The following is a 17,509-nucleotide window of genomic DNA, read 5'->3' as shown; positions in this document are numbered from 1 at the left end:
TTTTTCTCATAATAATCTCACGACCCCTGAGATTCATCTCACGACCCCACCGGGGGTCTCCATCCCCAGGATGGGAACCCTACCCTCGTCCTTAAAACACGCAAAATTATGATTTGGATGGGATCTTGTAATCATGTGAGATCTGTTTCTATCGAGCTGCCACTCTGTATTGTGAGAAATAGGAGTCGCGCATTATTTACAGAATTTATTGACATTTTAAAGCAGGTTATGGCATCTCATCTCTTACAATATGCCCTGAAAGGGAAAGTCCGGGTTAAGCACATTGAGTTCTTTTCAATAATGCAACATCGAATCAGTGATTTCATGTTGCGCCGAGTATCATTAGATGTTAAAAAAAACAAACAGTGTTGTGCATTAAAGGCGTCTGCACATCAGAGAGCAGGGCCTTGATGTTGGCTGACATGCACTCTGCTGAAGTGTCCTTCGACAATTGACCAAATCCCCACAGATTAATTAGGTATCATATAGATCTGCATGTTTATTGCCTGTGTGTTCACCACGGTTCGCCTCTCCTCTCCCGGCGCGTCACGGTTACAATCTGCCGTTGCGTTTTAGCTCGTTTAGCTCGGTCAGAACGCATTCGTCAAACTGAAGCGTTTCTCAGGCCTGTGAACTGAAACCATGATGGTGATCCAGCCCACCTCTGCACATACAGAGTCGGACAGCGTTACAGGAACACCTAACAATAGGCTGTAGTTTGTTACGACACCGTCGCAAGTTACAACGCCCGAAAATAACCAGAGTTCAGTCAACAACTCTGATAGTCTTAACAAACATTTAAGCTCCAGGAGGGGGAGGGGCGGCCATATTAGATTGCATACGGTTATTATTGTGTCCACCTGCTGTGCATGTCTACTAAAAAAACACACAAATTCATTATAATTACATCTCTTTTGCAATATTTTCGTACGTCCAAACTGCCGAATAGCTCACTGTAGATTTTACATTATATATAGAGAGAGTTTATTAGCTCTCGCCGGGTATCGCTAATGAAGGGGAATAGAGGAAAGGTAAAGAAAAAAGAGCAAAGGGGGAGAAATGAAATGTTCAAAAGCAAAGCGAAGACACAATTAGAAACACACACACACACACACACACACACACACACACACACACACACACACACACACACACACACACATGCTGTCAGCTTAATATATATTTAGAGGTAATAACTGAATCACTGCATGAGCTGCATTATTGACTATTTCTGGGATGTGACATGATGCCCTCCTAAATATAATACAGCGACAAATGTATTAGCACAGATCATCTGTGGAAGTGTGGACAACAACTCTGTTTCTTCCTCACACACACACACACACACACACACACACACACACACACACACACACACACACACACACACACACACACACACACACACACACACACACACACAATTAGAGATCCCCCAGGGGTAAACTCAAACTGTGCAACTGATGCAATAGTTAGCAACATCCCTGCAGACAGCCACAGCCTCTACCTCCAGGATTCATCAGCGTGGGCTCCATCAATCCGACAGAGACTAAAGCGCCGACCCCCCATCCCTCCTCCACCCTTCTGTAAATACAGCTAATCACCTGCAACTAAAGGGGGGAATTATATCTTTCATCAGCGCGTGTGTGTGTTCTTCTTCATGCATTCAGTCTGAAACACTGCGGGAGCTCCATCAAACTGGAACACTGAAGGCTGAATTACAACCATATTACTGATATAACACACACACACACACACACACACACACACACACACACACACAAAAGACAAGGAGCCATAGAGTGGAGCGATAGAGAGAGAGATTAAGGCGCCTTTGAGAACTTTCCGTATCAAGTCCATTTTTTTTCTTCTCTTTTTCATTTTCCTGAAACTTCTCACTTCTGCTTTCGACAAGATCAGCCGCGGCCCTTTTCGAGCATGTGGTGAGGCTGTCGGATTCAGAAATAGCCTCCATGGTCAGTGTACATGTGTGAGAGCAATTGTTCACATTGTGTACCTTTATAGCGACACGTCTTATCTACATCTCAACAGAATAATGGCTACACCTTTACACTAACACCCCCCTCACCCCCATCACCCTCCCCCATCAAACCCCAACCTCGAACAGAACAATAAGGCCTCTGTGATACGAAGCACAGACCTAAAGTCAAGGTGTTTGCGGTCCGGCATGTATACGTGAAGTCTATATACAGATAATAGTGGATGTTAATTCTATGAAATAAGGCACGGCACAAGTAACTTATTTTAAAAACATGGTTGCAATGTGCACATACAAGTGCAGACGACTGTTTTTGAACAATAAGTGGATGCAATGGAGATGTTGAAAAAAAAAGAAAGAGCATCCCAGGTAAACTGTGCATGTTTCTGTGGCGAAGCTAATTAGATTCAGAGTCAGAGAGAAGCTGCATGTAAAAATAAAAGGTTGTATTCTACAATGAAGAGGGGATAGCTGAGGCGGCCGCTGCTGCAAATTCCTCAAAAGTTAGCTGTAATGCACACCTGCCAAGGGCTCATCTTGCACAGGAATACCTTCAGGGACTTGGATTCACATTTGATTTTCATTTTTTTTTATTGAGTATAGTTCTTTTTTTGTTGCATTTATAAAGAACACAATCAAAGTGGCCTGTTGAAAAGTAGCCCACCCTGTAATCCTTTAATCACTTTATGAGGATAAAAGGATCATATCAGAGGAAGTAGGCTAATCTATGAGCACAGGAAATTAATATATGGACATGTTTTGAGTCTATCATGTGTGTTTTTCTTTTTTGCAGGACGAAGTTAATGCTTTTAGTTTATGTATGCAATCATAAAAAGAAGCAATCTAATCAGGCACACGTAACTTCGCTGCAGTGTTTTAATGCGCCTTTGTTGGTCCCGTCACGGTGTTTTGGGTTCAGTCAGTGGGCTCTGCCTCTCTCCCAGGAGCGCGTCCACGCATTGTTTCCGAGGATCCAAGAGGAAAAAGGAAAAAAAAAGTCCCATTGTTGTTGCGAACTTTTTAATCTGGGGATTTAAAGCACATCACATGCTCAGACTGAGCAGCAGGGCGCACGACCACAACAGGCAAACTGCTGCATGTCGGGCAGGAAAACTACTCAGGACCGAGGGAAATATTTGTATTTAATGTTTTTAATCGTACACTTTGCAATGCCAGCGCAACTTTTTGGGAGTTTAGCGCAACCGGAGAAGTTTTAAACCAAAGAGTCCGAGCCGGGAAGGAGAAACTTTTAAAAAAAGGATAAACATGACGCTCAAGTACAGCCAGCGGTCTCTGCTGGTTCTGTCTTTACTGGGGATTTTATCGGCCATTATGTCCGCTTTGTCGGTCATTTTGATCTTCCAGCTTCAGTCCCAGCAGACGGCCGTGAAGGAGTCCCCCCCGGCCACCTCGCTGCTCGTACCGACTCAGATCTGGGCCGTCCTGCTTCCCGTCTCCACGGTCCTCTCCGCGCTGTCCCTCACCCTCCATATGAGCTCCGTGGTGGTCTGTCTCCTCCACGGATACTTTTCTACAGAGGTCTGCGGAGGAGAGCAGGACACTGAAAGGTATTTTAGCGAGTTAAAAACCCAACAACGAACACCTGCTGCGTCCCTGTCAGCCGCTTCACTCACTCAGTTCATCCAAATAGTCCATAAACAGCTAGTTCCGGTCAGTTTTGAAGGCGTGAACGCACCTGTGGTCGCTTTGCAGCTAATTGGTGTATTATTACGCGCCTGGACATCAACTGTTGGGCTGAAAAGTGACCATTGAATTGGAGTTTTGTAAGAATAAATAATAATATTTAGCAAGCAAACAAAGTTTGAATTTATAAGCAGTAAAACCAGTCATTGCTCAATTCAGGTGGTCTGCTGCTAACTGTAAGCTAATAGCAACACAAGTAAACACAAGGGCTATATTTTAGCATTAAAAGTATCCTGCAAGTGTCACTTCATGAAGACTTTAAATCATTTCGCTATAACTACTTGTTCAAGTGAAATGAATATTGAAGAATAACCCCTCTGTGTTATGAAATGCAAATCCTGCAGCCTAATAAATCCTACTGTATTTTGAAATGTTGTTGACTATGTTAGAAAAATGCTAATCCAACTTTATTGGAATTTTGAAGGTTGCACTTTGTGTTGTGTTAGTCCATTTCTGAAAATGAGCAAACTTTTATTATTAAAGGGAGCAAAACAAAAAACCACAACAAAGTAAAGCCCCAGAATTTAATAAATGTCTCAAAAAATGCGTTAAAGTAAGGTATTAACTATTAAAAGTCTCTGGAACTGCATTGCATCCTACACAGGCTCTTATTTTTCTGGTCACACTTTCAGTAAAGCTATATTTGATTTATTTAGTAGATTTCTCTTCATGAGCCCCCCACAATATTCTTTAATTGTTCTGTTTAAACCACAGCAGATCCTGGCCGACTGCCTTTACGTTTCGTAAAATGAAAACAGTTTCAGAAGTATGAAAGGGCCTTCCTTTACGTGTCAGAGTGCAGAGGCCCGCGCTGCAATGCTGTTGGCCGACCCCCACCTCTCAAACCCTATGAATCCCATCGAAACAATGGCCTCCCTCTCATTATTCACCCAGCACACGGCCTCGAGCTGGCCCTTTCCCACGTCGGTTTTTACAAATCCCAACAGCATACCCCAGGACCACCCCACTGACAGACGGGTACATTCCAAGAAAATGTGAATAATAATGAGCTTTTCATTTAAACACAGCCGGATAAACAATAATCAAATATTTTTAGGAAGTTGCAGTTCTCAAACTTAGCTGGGAAGAAATGCAAAAATAGAAAAGATGAATTATTTTTGGCAAGAAAGTTGCAATGAATTGAGTCAACGCAGACATTGTTGCATGAAACAGTCTTCATTTGTGCACTGATGAGTAGCAATGTTAAAGTGTAAACATGCCTTAGCCACAACACTGAAAATAAAACATTTGTTTCCACAGAGCAGACTGGTTCCTTCTAGATAGCAGAGCTGTACGACACGTGGCCATTGGACTGTTCTGCATGGGGGTTTCTGTCTACTTGGCAGGTAAGGGAAAAAACATCTTGTTTTTGTCAGAATCTGGCACGAACCTACATTTAATCCTGAAATGCAGGCACTTCTTAATGCTTTCTTGAGTACATGCGTAGGTTTTCCTTCTGCAAATGTGTTTTGTAATTTGCATGCAGGGTACTTATAAGCCTTTGACAAATAAATCCGCAAAGACTTGAAAGTTAGTGTCCAAAAACATTGGCAGTGCAGTGGATTTCCAACAGCAGAGACAAAAACCAGCACGGCTGCTTTCTCTCCGGTCCGTCCAGCGAGTCCGAGAGAACAATGCATTCTTTGAGCAGCGTCCATGACTTAAGTGTTTTTAATGCTGAACCGGGCAGCGCTGGGTTGCTCTGTTCCAGTGAGCGGCTTGTACTGGGAGGGGGAGTGGGGGTGAGAGGGAGGGGTGAGGTCACTGGAAGCAGTCACTCCATTGTGATGAGGAGGCGTCGCCCTTAGGACGCCCACTTCAACCTCAATCAAGATGTAGCGGAGAAAGCAACGCCGCCGTCTCAGGAAGCCGCGTCACATCCCCGAGTTGTGCTTTTCCCCCCCTTCCTTCAGCATGCCCGAGTCCATCGTCCTTTTCCTGCGGATAAACATAACAACTCAGCTAAGAATAGCCAGCCTTTAAATGACATTTCAACAACATTAAACACTTTTTTCTTTTTCTTTTTTAAAGCATCCACTTGCTGGGATGTGGAACAACTATATGAAAATAAAAATGATGCAAATAATAGCTGCAAATCCAGAAGCAAGTAAAAAATAACTTTTGTTTGAAGTGAATAGGCTCATAACAGATAAACATTGTCTGCCGGTCATTTGCGTTTCTGTGTCTATTAACCCTCCGTTTCCCAACTTTTCCAACCCTCAGCTATGTCCATCTTTATGCTCCTCGTATTCGAGGTGGAGACGGGCGTTGCGAGCGCCTGCGTGCTCTCCTCGGGGATCTTGGTCTTACTGGTCGTTGTGATCCACACGCTGGTCAAAGCTTCTCGTGGCGCCAAGCACTACCGCAGCGACCACCTCGACACCCTCTTCCAGAACGACCACGACCACAGCGACAAAGCGCCCGTCTCCCGACACCGCGAGCTCAAAATCGGCGTGGACAAGCCGCGGCTGCACCACAGCCAGTCTCACCTCGGGCAGCAGATCTCCTACCCGCCGTGTGGCAACCCGAGGACGCACCAGTACCAGCAGCAGTACTCTCCTCCAGGAGGCTCGCAGGGCCACGCTAGCGATAAAGATGGCTACAGCAGCGGTGGCAGCGGTTCCCGGATGCACAGGACCCTGTCTACTGAATCTGGGTTGCTGCAGGCCCAGGCTAAACCCTGGAACGGGGTCAACAATGAGATGAGGAGCGTCCTTGCACGCAAGTCAGGGATTTCCGCGAAAGACTCTACCCTCGTTTGACGCGAGGGAAACCGAGCATGTGGTTAAAGACACGGCTGACCTTTAAGCGTGAAGAGGACTGCTGACACTAGAGTCGTTTCAAACAGATGTAGAGCTGTCAGGTTGTTTATGTTCATCCTAACCGGGCGCAGACAACATGGGAAATATGTACCTAAGCTTTCACTTTCGTCAATTAATTTCTCCTGTTCGGATTATAAAGAATTTTCAAATTTGTATATTGAGCACAAGCTTTTAATAATATGTAGTGTTTCAGTAAATGAGCTTGATTTAAAACTCACCAGTGTTGCTTAAGTATCAATCTGGAAAATGTATAGCTTTAATTATAATAATGTGAATACTTTATTCTGCTGTATATGGTGTTTTTTTCGCCAAATATGTGTTTTTGTTATAGTTCATATCAACTGATTAATACATTTTAGAAAAATATACTTCAGTTAAAAAGCAGGATGTTTTTCAAGACCTATAAAAAGGAAATTAAAAAGATTTTTACACAAAAAAAACCCTGTTAGATTTAAATGTGATTTAAATGCACATTTCATATCATTTCTGTTCTGTAATACAAGCCTGAATCTGATTATTATGGTGTCTGGAGGAAACACTAACCTTGGACACCTCAGTCCAGAGGTCATGAGGAAGTGGAAGGGGCATGTGGAGCAGAGACAAGGGGACTGGGAGAGGGGGTCACATCATGTAAGCTTCATGCAGGAGTCAGTGGGCGAAATAAAAAGACAGCAGAGACAAATAAAACTGAAAACATGAAGCTCCCATTAACCACAAAATAGTAAATATTTTTGCAGTTATTGGGCGATTAAAGTGGCATAAACTGAAGAAGAAGAAAAATGTAATTGCCGATGTCCCAAAATATTAACTGATACAAATTATTATCAAGTATTAAATAAAACAAACTGCAACAAAGGCTATATACATAAATAAAAGGTATGATGTGCAGCAAAAAAATGAATACAAACAACCAAGGTCACTTTAGTCTCTCGCTTTCGGAAAATTATGCAACGAAATTAAAGAAAATGAAAGTAGAAGTTAATCTTTGACACTTTTGGGGTGGGTGGTGTGGCCAAAAAAAAGCTATAAGCATGTATATGGAAGAGTTGAACCACCTGGAGTAACTTGGGCTGCTGTACAAATGGTGGTGTACGTCTAAATTGGAACATTTTATTTTTTATCAGAAAACCGTCGACCACATTTCACCTCATTACACTTTGGAGATCACCGGGTGTTTACTGCTGCCTCCTACCTGCGTCCTTGAGAGTTGCTAATCTTCTCCTTCATGCTGATGGCATGACGGAGGAGGCCGTCAATGTTTTTGAAGTACAAGCTGCTGTTCGTCATGCTCTTCACGGCACTGCAACAAAAAACGACAACAACAGATCAATGAAAGTGTGAACAGTCATGACTCGACGTCAGCTACGTAGTCCTCTCCTCACCTGCATGCATACTCTACAGAGTAGATGGCTCCTTGACTCTGCTCTTCCCAGCTTTGCATGTCAGTCTGTGTGAGGAACAACAACAAAAATGAAAACTCCAACCATCAAATATTCAGGAAAATGTCAAACAACAACATTCAGAGTTGGAAAAAAATATACAAATGCTAGGCTGTTGGATTTTTTTGGGGGGGTTAGGGAGTTTAAACTGAATTATTTATGGAGTGTGGGGCCAGAGTAATTCTTCTGCAGGACTGGAGTGATGTGTTTGGGAAAAGTTGTGTTGCTGCATTCTGCACCAACTGTAGACAGGCAACTGCTGCATCATTTAGGCAAGTACATAATAGATTAAAGTTGGAAAAAAATATGGGTTTGGAGGAGTTATTCAACTATATTTTTGGGGAGCGATGGAAGAAATAAATACAGATAATGAGAGAAAGTACTGGAAACAAATAATGTGAGGTGAATAAACTAAAATAATATTAGAAATTAGAACTATACTAAAGTATTTGGATACAAATGACATCATAGAATGAGAGTGATGTAAAGTGTTTTATATATTCATAGAACAGTTTGGTTTTCCCTTTAATCAGTTCGCTATTTTTTATAGTTTGTTTGTTGCTCTCCCCCCCAAAAAAACCATATCCCAGGGGGAATACCTTGTGTTGCACCAGTTCAGGCAGCGACCTCCTGACGTGTTCCTGCAGCCTGTACAGAGCCACTGACGGCTCGTTAGCCAGCACGTACATGCTCTCCGTGAATTTGTCGGTCACTGTGTTGTCGAAGGCAGGCAGACAGACAAATGCAGAGAATACACGACCCATGTTAGAAGAAGAAGAAAACACACAACGCCCGGCATCAAGTGACAGGGACAGATAACGACATGAAACACAATGCGGGGTGTTACAGCCTTAGCTTAAGGGCTAACGTGAGCTAACAGCTACTAGCTTAAGTGCAGCGCTGCAAGCTAACAATTCCGGTTAGTTTCTTTACCTCGTCTCACTTTCAGTTGCAACTCCTGGTCCTCCATAGCGCAGGCAGGTTACGACACGCGGACAAATAACAACCACAACACAATGCAGCTGTAAGGCGACTTATGTCAGCTGATTCTCGCTTCTTCCGTGTTGTTGTTGTCGTGTGCCACACGATAACATTTCCGGGCGGAAACATCGACTATGAGAAGTCAGTTCTTAAACTCGTGCCATCGCTGTGAGGCGTCACACGGGTTGACTCAAAACGTGTTTCTCTTGTTAAAAACAACATGTTCGTTAAATAGCGAAGTAACTGCGCGGTAAGTGACGTTAATGTGTCTCGGTAGACATCGATGGCCGTCAAGATCCGTCGTGCAAACTGGAAACAATTTACTTTCAGTTTTCCCAAAAGGAAGTTGGCGCAAATTAGACTGTGGGGCTGGATGTGGTGAGCGGACAATGCAGTTGTCTTTTTCTTTTCTTTCCTTTTGTAACTACGTTTGGCTACTTTTCCTTAAAGTGCAGTGTCAGGTTATTTAGTAGTTCGTGTCTTGTTTGTATTGCAGTGATCATGGAGGCCAGAGGTGATGAAGAGGTTGCAGATGGCCAACATGTTTTGTCATCTAACGCTAATGTTGGTCCACCCGACTCCAGAGATGAGAGGTCCAATGGTATCTGAGCCTTTAAATATATATTTTTAATATCGTATCTTTTAATATAAGTTTCCTATCCGTGACATTTTTTAACACACTCACCCAAACTGTTGCATGCACTGACACATGGTTGTGATTCGCCTGCTTGGGTTACGTGTGTCTCCAGAAAACATGGATGTGGATGAAGAGGGTTTGTTCACACACTCCACCACTCTGACCAACAAGCAGCGTGGGAACGAGGTCTCAGTGCGTCCGGCCACATTGGACGGTGAGTACTGAAGAAGATGCTTTTTCAGTACTTTTGAAGCACAGTCTTGCAAGCTACTAATTACTTAAAAGTACAAAAAGTTTAACAACCATAGTGATGGATCTAGTTTGGTATGCTAAAGTTACTCAAAGAAACAAAATTATAAGGAAAATATAACACACAAGCGCCATTGGTTTTGTTATTGTGCACACTTGTGGTCTTAATAGTCTGTTCTGTGACATCTTGTAACTTTGTAAATGCACAAAGGTGAAAGGTCACACAAAGTTTGGGGTGGTTACATCCTGACAAATGCATTGAAGTAAGACGGGGGATGGTCAGAGGGGGTTCTATTATAGTAGAGAAGCAATGGTAAAATCTAAATAAATAGTGTTTGTCCTTTTACAGCCTAAAATTGCTTGTCGTTAACTAAACATGTTTTATTTAACCGCTTAAATCACTATGCAAATATTTTCATTGACTTGAGCGTATGAAGTAATGTTCATTCCCCCCCTCAACCCCCATCAGCTCTCTCCATCCACCAGCTGGCAGCTCAAGGCGATGTTTCACAAGTGGCCGCACACCTGACTAAAGGTGAGACATCTGGACGTCACTCAGCAGCGCAACCGAATGCAAATGTCTAGCGTTAAATGGCCAAAAAATTCCCTACTGATGCGCCGCGACCCGTTTTCTTTTGCAGACGGCTCGCTGCTGAGCAAACAGGACGAGCGGGGCTTCACGCCTCTCATGTGGGCAGCGGCGTTCGGAGAGAAAGCAGTGGTGGATTTTCTCTTGGAAAAGGTTCGAGGGGAGCGACTGCTATCCAGAAAGACGTCAAAATGCACTCTCTCTCTGATGTTTATGGGTATTTTTGTTTTGTTTCATTTCTTTTAGGGTGCGGACCCCAAAACGATTGCGAGGGAGCGCGAGAGCGCCCTGACACTGGCCAGCTCTGGAGGTTATGTGGACATCGTTGAGTCTCTTCTCAAACACGGAGTGGACATCGACACCTACGACTGGGTACATTGACTTTCTTTACACCCACAGGTCCACAGGATTAATACGTTAAAGCGAGCCAACACACATTATCATGAAAATATAACTATGATGTGATTTGTTTTCAATTATCCAGTCGTATGTATTTCTTCCTCAGAATGGTGGAACTCCTCTTCTCTACGCCGTGCGAGGGAATCACATCAAATGCGTAGAGGCACTTTTAGGTACATTGCTTGTCTTTGATGTAAAATCCTGAGATTCCTTATCAATACTTTAATAATTACTGTCCTCTCTTTAAGACAAAGGGGCCGACATGACCATTGAGTCGGACTCTGGGTACAGCCCGATGGCCTTGGCTGTTGCCCTTGAACACAAAAAGAGTATGAATTGCCTTCTTATACCTGACAAATATGAGTTTTATCTTCATGAAAGGTGATATATTTGTTTTGCTGAATCCTCGTGTTCCATTTCTTTTGTTTCCTAGTTCAGAAAGTGCTGGAGGACCACATCCTGAAACTCTACAAGTCACCAACGTGACACTAGTTGAAAACTGGAAAGAGCAGTTGATCTCAAGATAACCAGCGATCGTCAGTGGTGGGAGGACCAAGACCTCAGTCACAGTAACAAAGCATCGTAATAGATCGGCGTATGCAGAGACAGTCACACTGGGGAAACTACATTTGTTATTTTACAACAGTTTATTCCATTTGCATGCTTTCTGTTGTATGTATTGCAATGTACAAAAACGTACTAGCGAGGAGTAAAATGCAACGTTGTGCTGCACTTTTTTGTTTGGCTGGAGGACAACAAAAAAACAACAAATTTGAATAAAAATGTATTTTTTTACTCTGTGTTCTGCTGAAATGGCACTTCAACTCAAAATGCAACATATAAGTACAAGGAGCATGATTTCATGGGCTCTTATAATCACAAGAATTTCATTAAATCTGTGTTTGAGGATCGCGAGAAGGCTCGACAGATCCCCGAGAGCGTCCATACCAAAAAAGGCCACGTTCACATCTGTCCATGGAGGTGGCAGCACCGATGACGTTTCCCCAAAGTGCCACCACACCGTCGTGCGTCCTGTATTTTACTCAGGAGTCATTTCCTCTCTCACGAGAGGAATAATACAAAAACAAAAAAAAAGATGGTCATGAAGCTTTTTCTCCCAGGATGTCCAAGGAATAAACAATTATTCTCCCAAAAAAGTCTGCACCATTCCCAAACTTTATTTTTACTTTGTCCACTGCAGGGGCCTCCTGTATGGGAAAGCTGTGGGTGTGGAGTTAAGAACAAGATAAGCATGGCGATAATGAAAAAGCATATCCAGGGAAAATATTGTCCGATACTTATTATGAACCATCGAGAGCGGCAACAGGAAACGCGCTGCGCCTTGAGAGTGACAGGTACAGCTTGAGCTGCTTATAACCCTGATGAGAGCCAGCAGGCTAGACTTTAATGCAATAATGCATAAGTGCAGATTTATGCCAACTATCTGGCTAAAAGAAGTGGTCTGACATAAAGGTTTTGTTCAGTCTAAATATTAGTTTTGGCCCAGATGATCAATGGTTGTGAATTATGATTAATGCAGTTAATTGAAGAGTTTAAGATCAGTGTGTAGGATTTAGTGGCATCTAGTGGTGAAGTTGCAGATTGCAACCACCTGAACACTCATCCCTTCTTTTTTAAGTGTTTCAGAAAACCACGGTGACCTGCAGGTAACATAAAACATGGAAAAGGCCCTTTGGAGAGCCAGAAATCATTGTAAACGGTGATTAAACAGTTATGAATATTATATCTTTGCTAACAACATCCTACACACTGTCGCTTTAAATATTGCTACATTAATTACTCGTAAATTATGTCATAGAAAATAAAAGGTTTACCATTTTTAAATAGTTCTCTCCTATTTGGCATTAAATTAAAAGGATTATCAATGCTCTTCTGTGAAATGCTGCATAGCAAGACTGAAGGATATCTGAAGAGAGTTGTCGTCCTCTGGATAAAAATGGCTGATCTCTGTCAAGGCTCCATCTTTTGGGCAACCTGCGGACGGCACAAAGGGAAGAATCATTCACCTTATCTTCCCACATCTAACTTCTTGTCTGCAATAGAAAAAATCCCACTAGCAAACCAATAGATAAGTTCTATAGTTGGAGAACGTATGGAGTTTTACCGTCTAGTCTGCATGTTTTTGCTGAGAAGCCTCCCTGGAACTGGACCTTTAACTCGGACACCTTGACCGGTTGGGGGAACTCCAGAGACACCCACTGACATTCACCCTGTTGAAGACATGATGATGATGATGATGACTCACGAGGACAGCAAACACTCAACCCTGGGGTTGAGTACATTTATCTCCATCCCATCCTTCAGCCAATCAAAGCAGATTTGGAATATTTCACAATTAAAACATTACTAAAGTTTTGTTGATCCGCCATTGTGCATACACCTCAACTTTTTCATCTCATCTGTTAAAGGAATAATATGCTTCTGTAATGGTCTGTGACTTAGTGTCAGCGGTTGTCATGTCCAGTTGATGTTTTTCCAGTTATTACTGTATCACCATCCTGTGAGAACAATATCAGAGCTATTTGTTCTTTTTTTTACAGTGTAAAGTTGTCTCAAAGCCTTATGTCATATTGAAGTAACTTTGCTCAGGTTTAATATTCCTATTAAAGTATTTTGATGTGCAATTTGTACATGTGCAATTGTCCCACAATGCAATGCAGGAAAGAAAGCGCTGCAAAATACAAGGACAAACAGTAATGGTGAAACTATAACTATAAATATTTTGGGTATAACTAAATATTTTTGCACTTTTGCAGAAGTTTAAGTCCACCCTGTATAGTTTAGGTGGCATTATAAAGTCGCAGTTTGAGTTTCATCACTTCCTGTTCGTATACAACTAGTTTATGTGTTTTTTTTGTGTATTTTAAGGTGGAAACAAGAACAACACAACTGCAGTTGTACCTGGTCTGAGTTCCAGCACGTCTCCTCGTTGCAGTCGAACATGTACTTCTTTCCGTACTGCTTCACGTCTCTGTTCAGCACGGAGCTCACCCTGAAACACAGAGTTTACACAGTTTAAAAGGGAGGCCGACATATTGTTACAGCGGGACATCTACGAGTCGTTTCGTGTTTTAATAACGAGAGACAACGCGTTCAAACGCGACAATTACGTCCGTTGGCTTCGTTTTTATGAATAAACACAATTCATATATATGTATTATTTACCTGCTCTGAGTTTCGCCGCAAATCAATGAGGATGCCATGATGATTTTCTTTAAAGTTACAAACCGCCGTAAAGCAAAGCGGCCACTGTGTACATTCTGGGTTTTACGACAGTGACGTTAACCGTCGTTTCTCTTCCAGCCACTAGGTGGAAGTCACGTTCCGTTCAGATAGTTCACTGGCGGTCGTTTGCGACCCAAACTGAAGGTTAAATCTTGTCTACTGCATCTAAGGCTGCTCGTAATGATTATTTAGGAGCATAACACATTGCATTTAATTAGATTCTTTCCAATCTGTGTGCGAAATAGTATGGCCAGTAAGATGCTGCGTGCTGTTCTCCACCATGTTTGTACTGTTGCACCTGCATGTCCATCTACAGGAGACACAAAGGTCAGGGTCAGATATGAATCAATTAGGAAAGAGAGGACTGAAGGTACTGAGCTGCCGAGCCGCTTTAATGTTTGCGAACTTCAAATGAAGCTTATAGGATCAAACACAGGAAAAAAAGATACATCTTTGAATGTTACCCGCGTATGGAAAAAATAAAGCTGAGAAGGACTGAGCTGATTCACAGCAGATTGGATAATCCCATCAAAGAACCAATACCAGCATCTCCTTTAATAGTGAGCGTATCCCTGTGTCTCTCTTTCATAACCAGGGGAAGCAATAACACAGCAGAAGCAATGTGTGTGTGTGTGTGTGTGTGTGTGTGTGTGTGTGTGTGTGTGTGTGTGTGTGTGTGTGTGTGGCTTATTGCAGATAGAGAACTCCTGCTGAGGTTTTGTCACAGTGCTCCTCACTGCAGGTAATCAATAGGTCTGAAATACAAAACCCGATGAAACCCAACCTCCATGAAAATTGCGCAGGGGGCTGGGGATGACTGGATTGGAACCCCTTACCTTTCCCACAATCAGCACCACTCTCTCTTATACACACACACACACACACACACACACACACACATACACACACACACACACACTTGATTGAGTATTAAATTGTGATTTAAAGCGCCGGTAATATTTTCGCCGTATGTGAATGGCCGTGATCTATATATCATTGGGAGGTTTGTAGAGCTGTTAATCAGAATCGCTGGCTCGACAATTCATTTGCCAGGTGCCTCGGATTCTGGCCCGCGGCCATTTTGGACGTTTTCAGCTGCCAAACCTCTCCCACGTAGACCTCATATGGGTGAATTGTCTGCTGGCGCCACAAAGGTCCCAGGTGTGTTTAACCCATGTGAGCCGCTAATGAGGCCAAGGTGGGCTGCAGTGGAGCACAGCGATCATACTAAACCCCCGTGTGGGCTCTCTTTGTGTCCAAGAAAAGGAATAGCTGGACACCGTCGATGATCAGCAGGTGGACACTACAAGAAGATAAAAGAACACAAAAGAATACCGACTGCAAATGGAACTTGTGAGCTAGTGGTACACAACACGCCTGGCGAACACAGCTCTCGGGCAACAGCAGTGTTAACGTTATGTTCGGCGTCTTGAACACTTTAGCAAGCTAGCAAGCGTGCATGAAATAGAACAGAGCAGAAAGGTGAGGCGATTGGGAAAAGGATAAACCTTAATGTTTACTTATGAGGGGCGTTCATAGGGAAGCTTCTCGTGTAAACTGTAAACACAACCTCGCTTGAAGGCGGAAAATAGTCTTTTAGTTTTGTAAAAAACACAACTTGACGTTTTTACACTTTGCATTTTATACAGATTGAACAATATAACGTGTTCGTTGGGGAGGTTTAGAAGTGTTTCCTTTAGACAGAGCCGGGCGAGCTGTTTCCTTCTGTCTCCAGTTTTAATGCAAAGCTAAGCTAACTGACTCCAGTCTTAATGCAAAGCCAAGCTAACTGACTCTAGTCTTAATGCAAAGCCAAGCTAACTGACCCCAGTCTTAATGCAAAGCTAAGCTAACTGACTCCAGTCTTAATGCAAAGCTAAGCTAACTGACTCCAGTCTTAATGCAAAGCCAAGCTAACTGACTCCAGTCTTAATGCAAAGCCAAGCTAACTGACTCCAGTCTTAATGCAAAGCTAAGCTAACTGACTCGTGGCTGTGGCTTGAAACACCTAACACTATAACAACATGAAGCTACGTTTACAAAAACAAGGACTTGTTCTCATGACCGGGGCCCGTTGTTGTTGTTCTTGTCTCCAAAATCTACAAAGCCGCTTTTGTTCGCGTCTCTACGTTCTAAAATCTCACGGTCAACTTTGTCACAATGAAACATTTCCTGCTCGCTGAGCTTGTTAGAGGATTATCTTCACCTCTGCCACCGATACGGCTTAAATCCGAGCGTTCCCTCCTGCCGCCTTTGTTACTTTTGCGCCACAGCGGTTTTGTTTTTGTCACCTCTGTTTCGCGGGGGTTTTGTCCCACGAGACATCGGATTAGGAGTTAGTAAACTTAACTTTGGCCTTAACCCCAGCTGGCTTTTTGATCTCGCTGCAGTGACTCAATTTCCATGCTGTGCGCATCACCGTGGCAAATTTGAGCGGCACACACGCGATCAGGCGCAAAGGATGTACGATTCTGAGTCCTTACCAATGAACATTGAGAGAACGGCATTGATATTTTTAAGAGGTTTCTGTACATTTTTAGTTTATTTAAAAAAAAGAAAGAAACCTCTTTACCTTTTCTTGAGTCTTTGCAGCAGTTTCTCCACCGTGCACTTATTACAAGAGCCACTTTCCAAATTATAAGAGCTATTTATTAATTATCAACACAACGTAACGTCATTTACTTTCCCCGAAGGCTTCTATTGGCAACAGATTGCACCGTCGGTGTTCCATTTAATGGAGTCTGCGTGAGCTGAAAACCTATTCATGGCCTGAATGTGACCATTAGATATTGTTTCATTGAAAAGTATGCACATTGATGGAGCGGTGAGACACATTAGAACAAATGTGTCTCTTCAGGTTGGGTCCTATTGTGCGAGCTGTTCTTTTGTGTGCAAGCTTTTTATTTTTGGCTCAGCGCCACCAAAAGCCCTGTACATAATTCCATGCTATGTGATGAAAACGATAAACATTAAGGCTACACTATCTGCTGTTCGCCTCCAGCAATCCTCTCAGGCCCCGATAACACAATCAGGGTCACATTTGACAGATGTATTCCTCATTTTTTTAAATTCATAGTAATAGTGTCTTCTTCTTCGGGGAGGAGTGCGTCTGTGTTAAGAACCAATTTGTTTGCCGCGTTACCCTTGGTGGCAACTTAAGTGCAATTGTCAGCGATGTTATTGAAGACGAGGGCTTTCCTTCATTGTCCCCAGATACCCGAAGAGAAACGATGTCCGTCGCCATGGAAGGAGATGATGGAGATAAACAGCCTGCAGAGCCCCCTTGTCTTCTGAAATGAGTGCATGGTTGTGCTGACTGTATCCAGAAGTAAATAAGCAGATGCTTCCGGAGGTAGAGGAGTCACTGTGGTCTATTCCAGAGTTTATGAGCTGTGGGCACTTGTGCAGATTGTCTTAATGAGTTTGGTGATTAATGCCTGCGAT

At 42.9% G+C, this 17,509-nt stretch overlaps 4 protein-coding genes across 7 annotated transcripts; 2 read left to right on the top strand and 2 right to left on the bottom strand.

Annotated features, from left to right (window-relative positions):
- The first annotated feature begins 2,918 nt into the window (after positions 1 to 2,918).
- tmem221 (transmembrane protein 221) lies at positions 2,919 to 6,804 on the top strand. Its single transcript, XM_068591439.1, has 3 exons — positions 2,919 to 3,567; positions 4,964 to 5,049; positions 5,927 to 6,804. Exons 1-3 carry the CDS (start codon positions 3,266 to 3,268, stop codon positions 6,463 to 6,465), a joined length of 927 nt encoding a protein of 308 aa, XP_068447540.1. The 5' UTR covers positions 2,919 to 3,265; the 3' UTR covers positions 6,466 to 6,804.
- On the bottom strand, positions 5,458 to 9,058 carry borcs8 (BLOC-1 related complex subunit 8). Of its 3 annotated transcripts, none has more exons than XM_068591443.1 (6): positions 8,898 to 9,058; positions 8,564 to 8,676; positions 7,908 to 7,972; positions 7,718 to 7,825; positions 7,069 to 7,160; positions 5,458 to 5,641 (listed from the first exon to the last, which is right to left on the bottom strand). In XM_068591443.1, exons 1-5 carry the CDS (start codon positions 8,932 to 8,934, stop codon positions 7,091 to 7,093), a joined length of 393 nt encoding a protein of 130 aa, XP_068447544.1. In that variant the 5' UTR covers positions 8,935 to 9,058; the 3' UTR covers positions 5,458 to 5,641; positions 7,069 to 7,090. The 3 variants fall into 3 exon arrangements, with proteins under 3 accessions (XP_068447544.1, XP_068447547.1, XP_068447546.1); XM_068591446.1 differs by having other exon boundaries at positions 7,069 to 7,133; XM_068591445.1 differs by lacking the exon at positions 7,069 to 7,160.
- rfxank (regulatory factor X-associated ankyrin-containing protein) lies at positions 8,960 to 11,944 on the top strand. Of its 2 annotated transcripts, XM_068591441.1 has the most exons (10): positions 8,960 to 9,195; positions 9,276 to 9,323; positions 9,442 to 9,546; positions 9,695 to 9,796; positions 10,301 to 10,366; positions 10,473 to 10,573; positions 10,667 to 10,792; positions 10,926 to 10,992; positions 11,068 to 11,148; positions 11,253 to 11,944. In XM_068591441.1, exons 3-10 carry the CDS (start codon positions 9,447 to 9,449, stop codon positions 11,303 to 11,305), a joined length of 696 nt encoding a protein of 231 aa, XP_068447542.1. In that variant the 5' UTR covers positions 8,960 to 9,195; positions 9,276 to 9,323; positions 9,442 to 9,446; the 3' UTR covers positions 11,306 to 11,944. The 2 variants fall into 2 exon arrangements, with proteins under 2 accessions (XP_068447542.1, XP_068447541.1); XM_068591440.1 differs by having other exon boundaries at positions 8,960 to 9,323.
- nr2c2ap (nuclear receptor 2C2-associated protein) lies at positions 11,491 to 14,066 on the bottom strand. The gene is made up of 5 exons (XM_068591442.1): positions 14,006 to 14,066; positions 13,742 to 13,832; positions 12,945 to 13,050; positions 12,747 to 12,814; positions 11,491 to 12,042 (listed from the first exon to the last, which is right to left on the bottom strand). Exons 1-5 carry the CDS (start codon positions 14,041 to 14,043, stop codon positions 11,920 to 11,922), a joined length of 426 nt encoding a protein of 141 aa, XP_068447543.1. The 5' UTR covers positions 14,044 to 14,066; the 3' UTR covers positions 11,491 to 11,919.
- Between the last annotated feature and the right edge of the window lie 3,443 nt (positions 14,067 to 17,509).

Source organism: Clinocottus analis, unplaced genomic scaffold (genome assembly GCF_023055335.1).
Source record: "Clinocottus analis isolate CAN_PGR_092001 unplaced genomic scaffold, fCliAna1.0.p SCAF_25, whole genome shotgun sequence".
In the NCBI taxonomy this organism is placed as follows: Eukaryota; Metazoa; Chordata; class Actinopteri; order Perciformes; family Cottidae; genus Clinocottus; species Clinocottus analis.
This window is presented reverse-complemented; position numbering and strand designations above follow the sequence as displayed.

What these genes read in the sequence shown, in the direction of transcription:
- rfxank (XM_068591440.1), top strand. Translation starts at nt 9,209, where the DNA reads ATGTGTCTCGGTAGACATCGATGGCCGTCAAGATCCGTCGTGCAAACT. An exon ending in AGACTGTGGGGCTGGATGTG is followed by an intron (nt 9,324 to 9,441) that starts GTGAGCGGACAA and finishes TTTGTATTGCAG; the next exon opens with TGATCATGGAGGCCAGAGGT. An exon ending in GCGTCCGGCCACATTGGACG is followed by an intron (nt 9,797 to 10,300) that starts GTGAGTACTGAA and finishes AACCCCCATCAG; the next exon opens with CTCTCTCCATCCACCAGCTG.
- nr2c2ap (XM_068591442.1), bottom strand. Translation starts at nt 14,043, where the DNA reads ATGGCATCCTCATTGATTTGCGGCGAAACTCAGAGCAG. An exon ending in TGCGGCGAAACTCAGAGCAG is followed by an intron (nt 13,833 to 14,005) that starts GTAAATAATACA and finishes TCTGTGTTTCAG; the next exon opens with GGTGAGCTCCGTGCTGAACA. An exon ending in CGTGCTGGAACTCAGACCAG is followed by an intron (nt 13,051 to 13,741) that starts GTACAACTGCAG and finishes TGTCTTCAACAG; the next exon opens with GGTGAATGTCAGTGGGTGTC.
- tmem221 (XM_068591439.1), top strand. Translation starts at nt 3,266, where the DNA reads ATGACGCTCAAGTACAGCCAGCGGTCTCTGCTGGTTCTGTCTTTACTG. An exon ending in GGAGAGCAGGACACTGAAAG is followed by an intron (nt 3,568 to 4,963) that starts GTATTTTAGCGA and finishes TTGTTTCCACAG; the next exon opens with AGCAGACTGGTTCCTTCTAG. An exon ending in GGTTTCTGTCTACTTGGCAG is followed by an intron (nt 5,050 to 5,926) that starts GTAAGGGAAAAA and finishes TCCAACCCTCAG; the next exon opens with CTATGTCCATCTTTATGCTC.
- borcs8 (XM_068591443.1), bottom strand. Translation starts at nt 8,934, where the DNA reads ATGGAGGACCAGGAGTTGCAACTGAAAGTGAGACGAG. An exon ending in GCAACTGAAAGTGAGACGAG is followed by an intron (nt 8,677 to 8,897) that starts GTAAAGAAACTA and finishes TCGACAACACAG; the next exon opens with TGACCGACAAATTCACGGAG. An exon ending in AGCAACTCTCAAGGACGCAG is followed by an intron (nt 7,161 to 7,717) that starts GTAGGAGGCAGC and finishes TCCTGCATGAAG; the next exon opens with CTTACATGATGTGACCCCCT.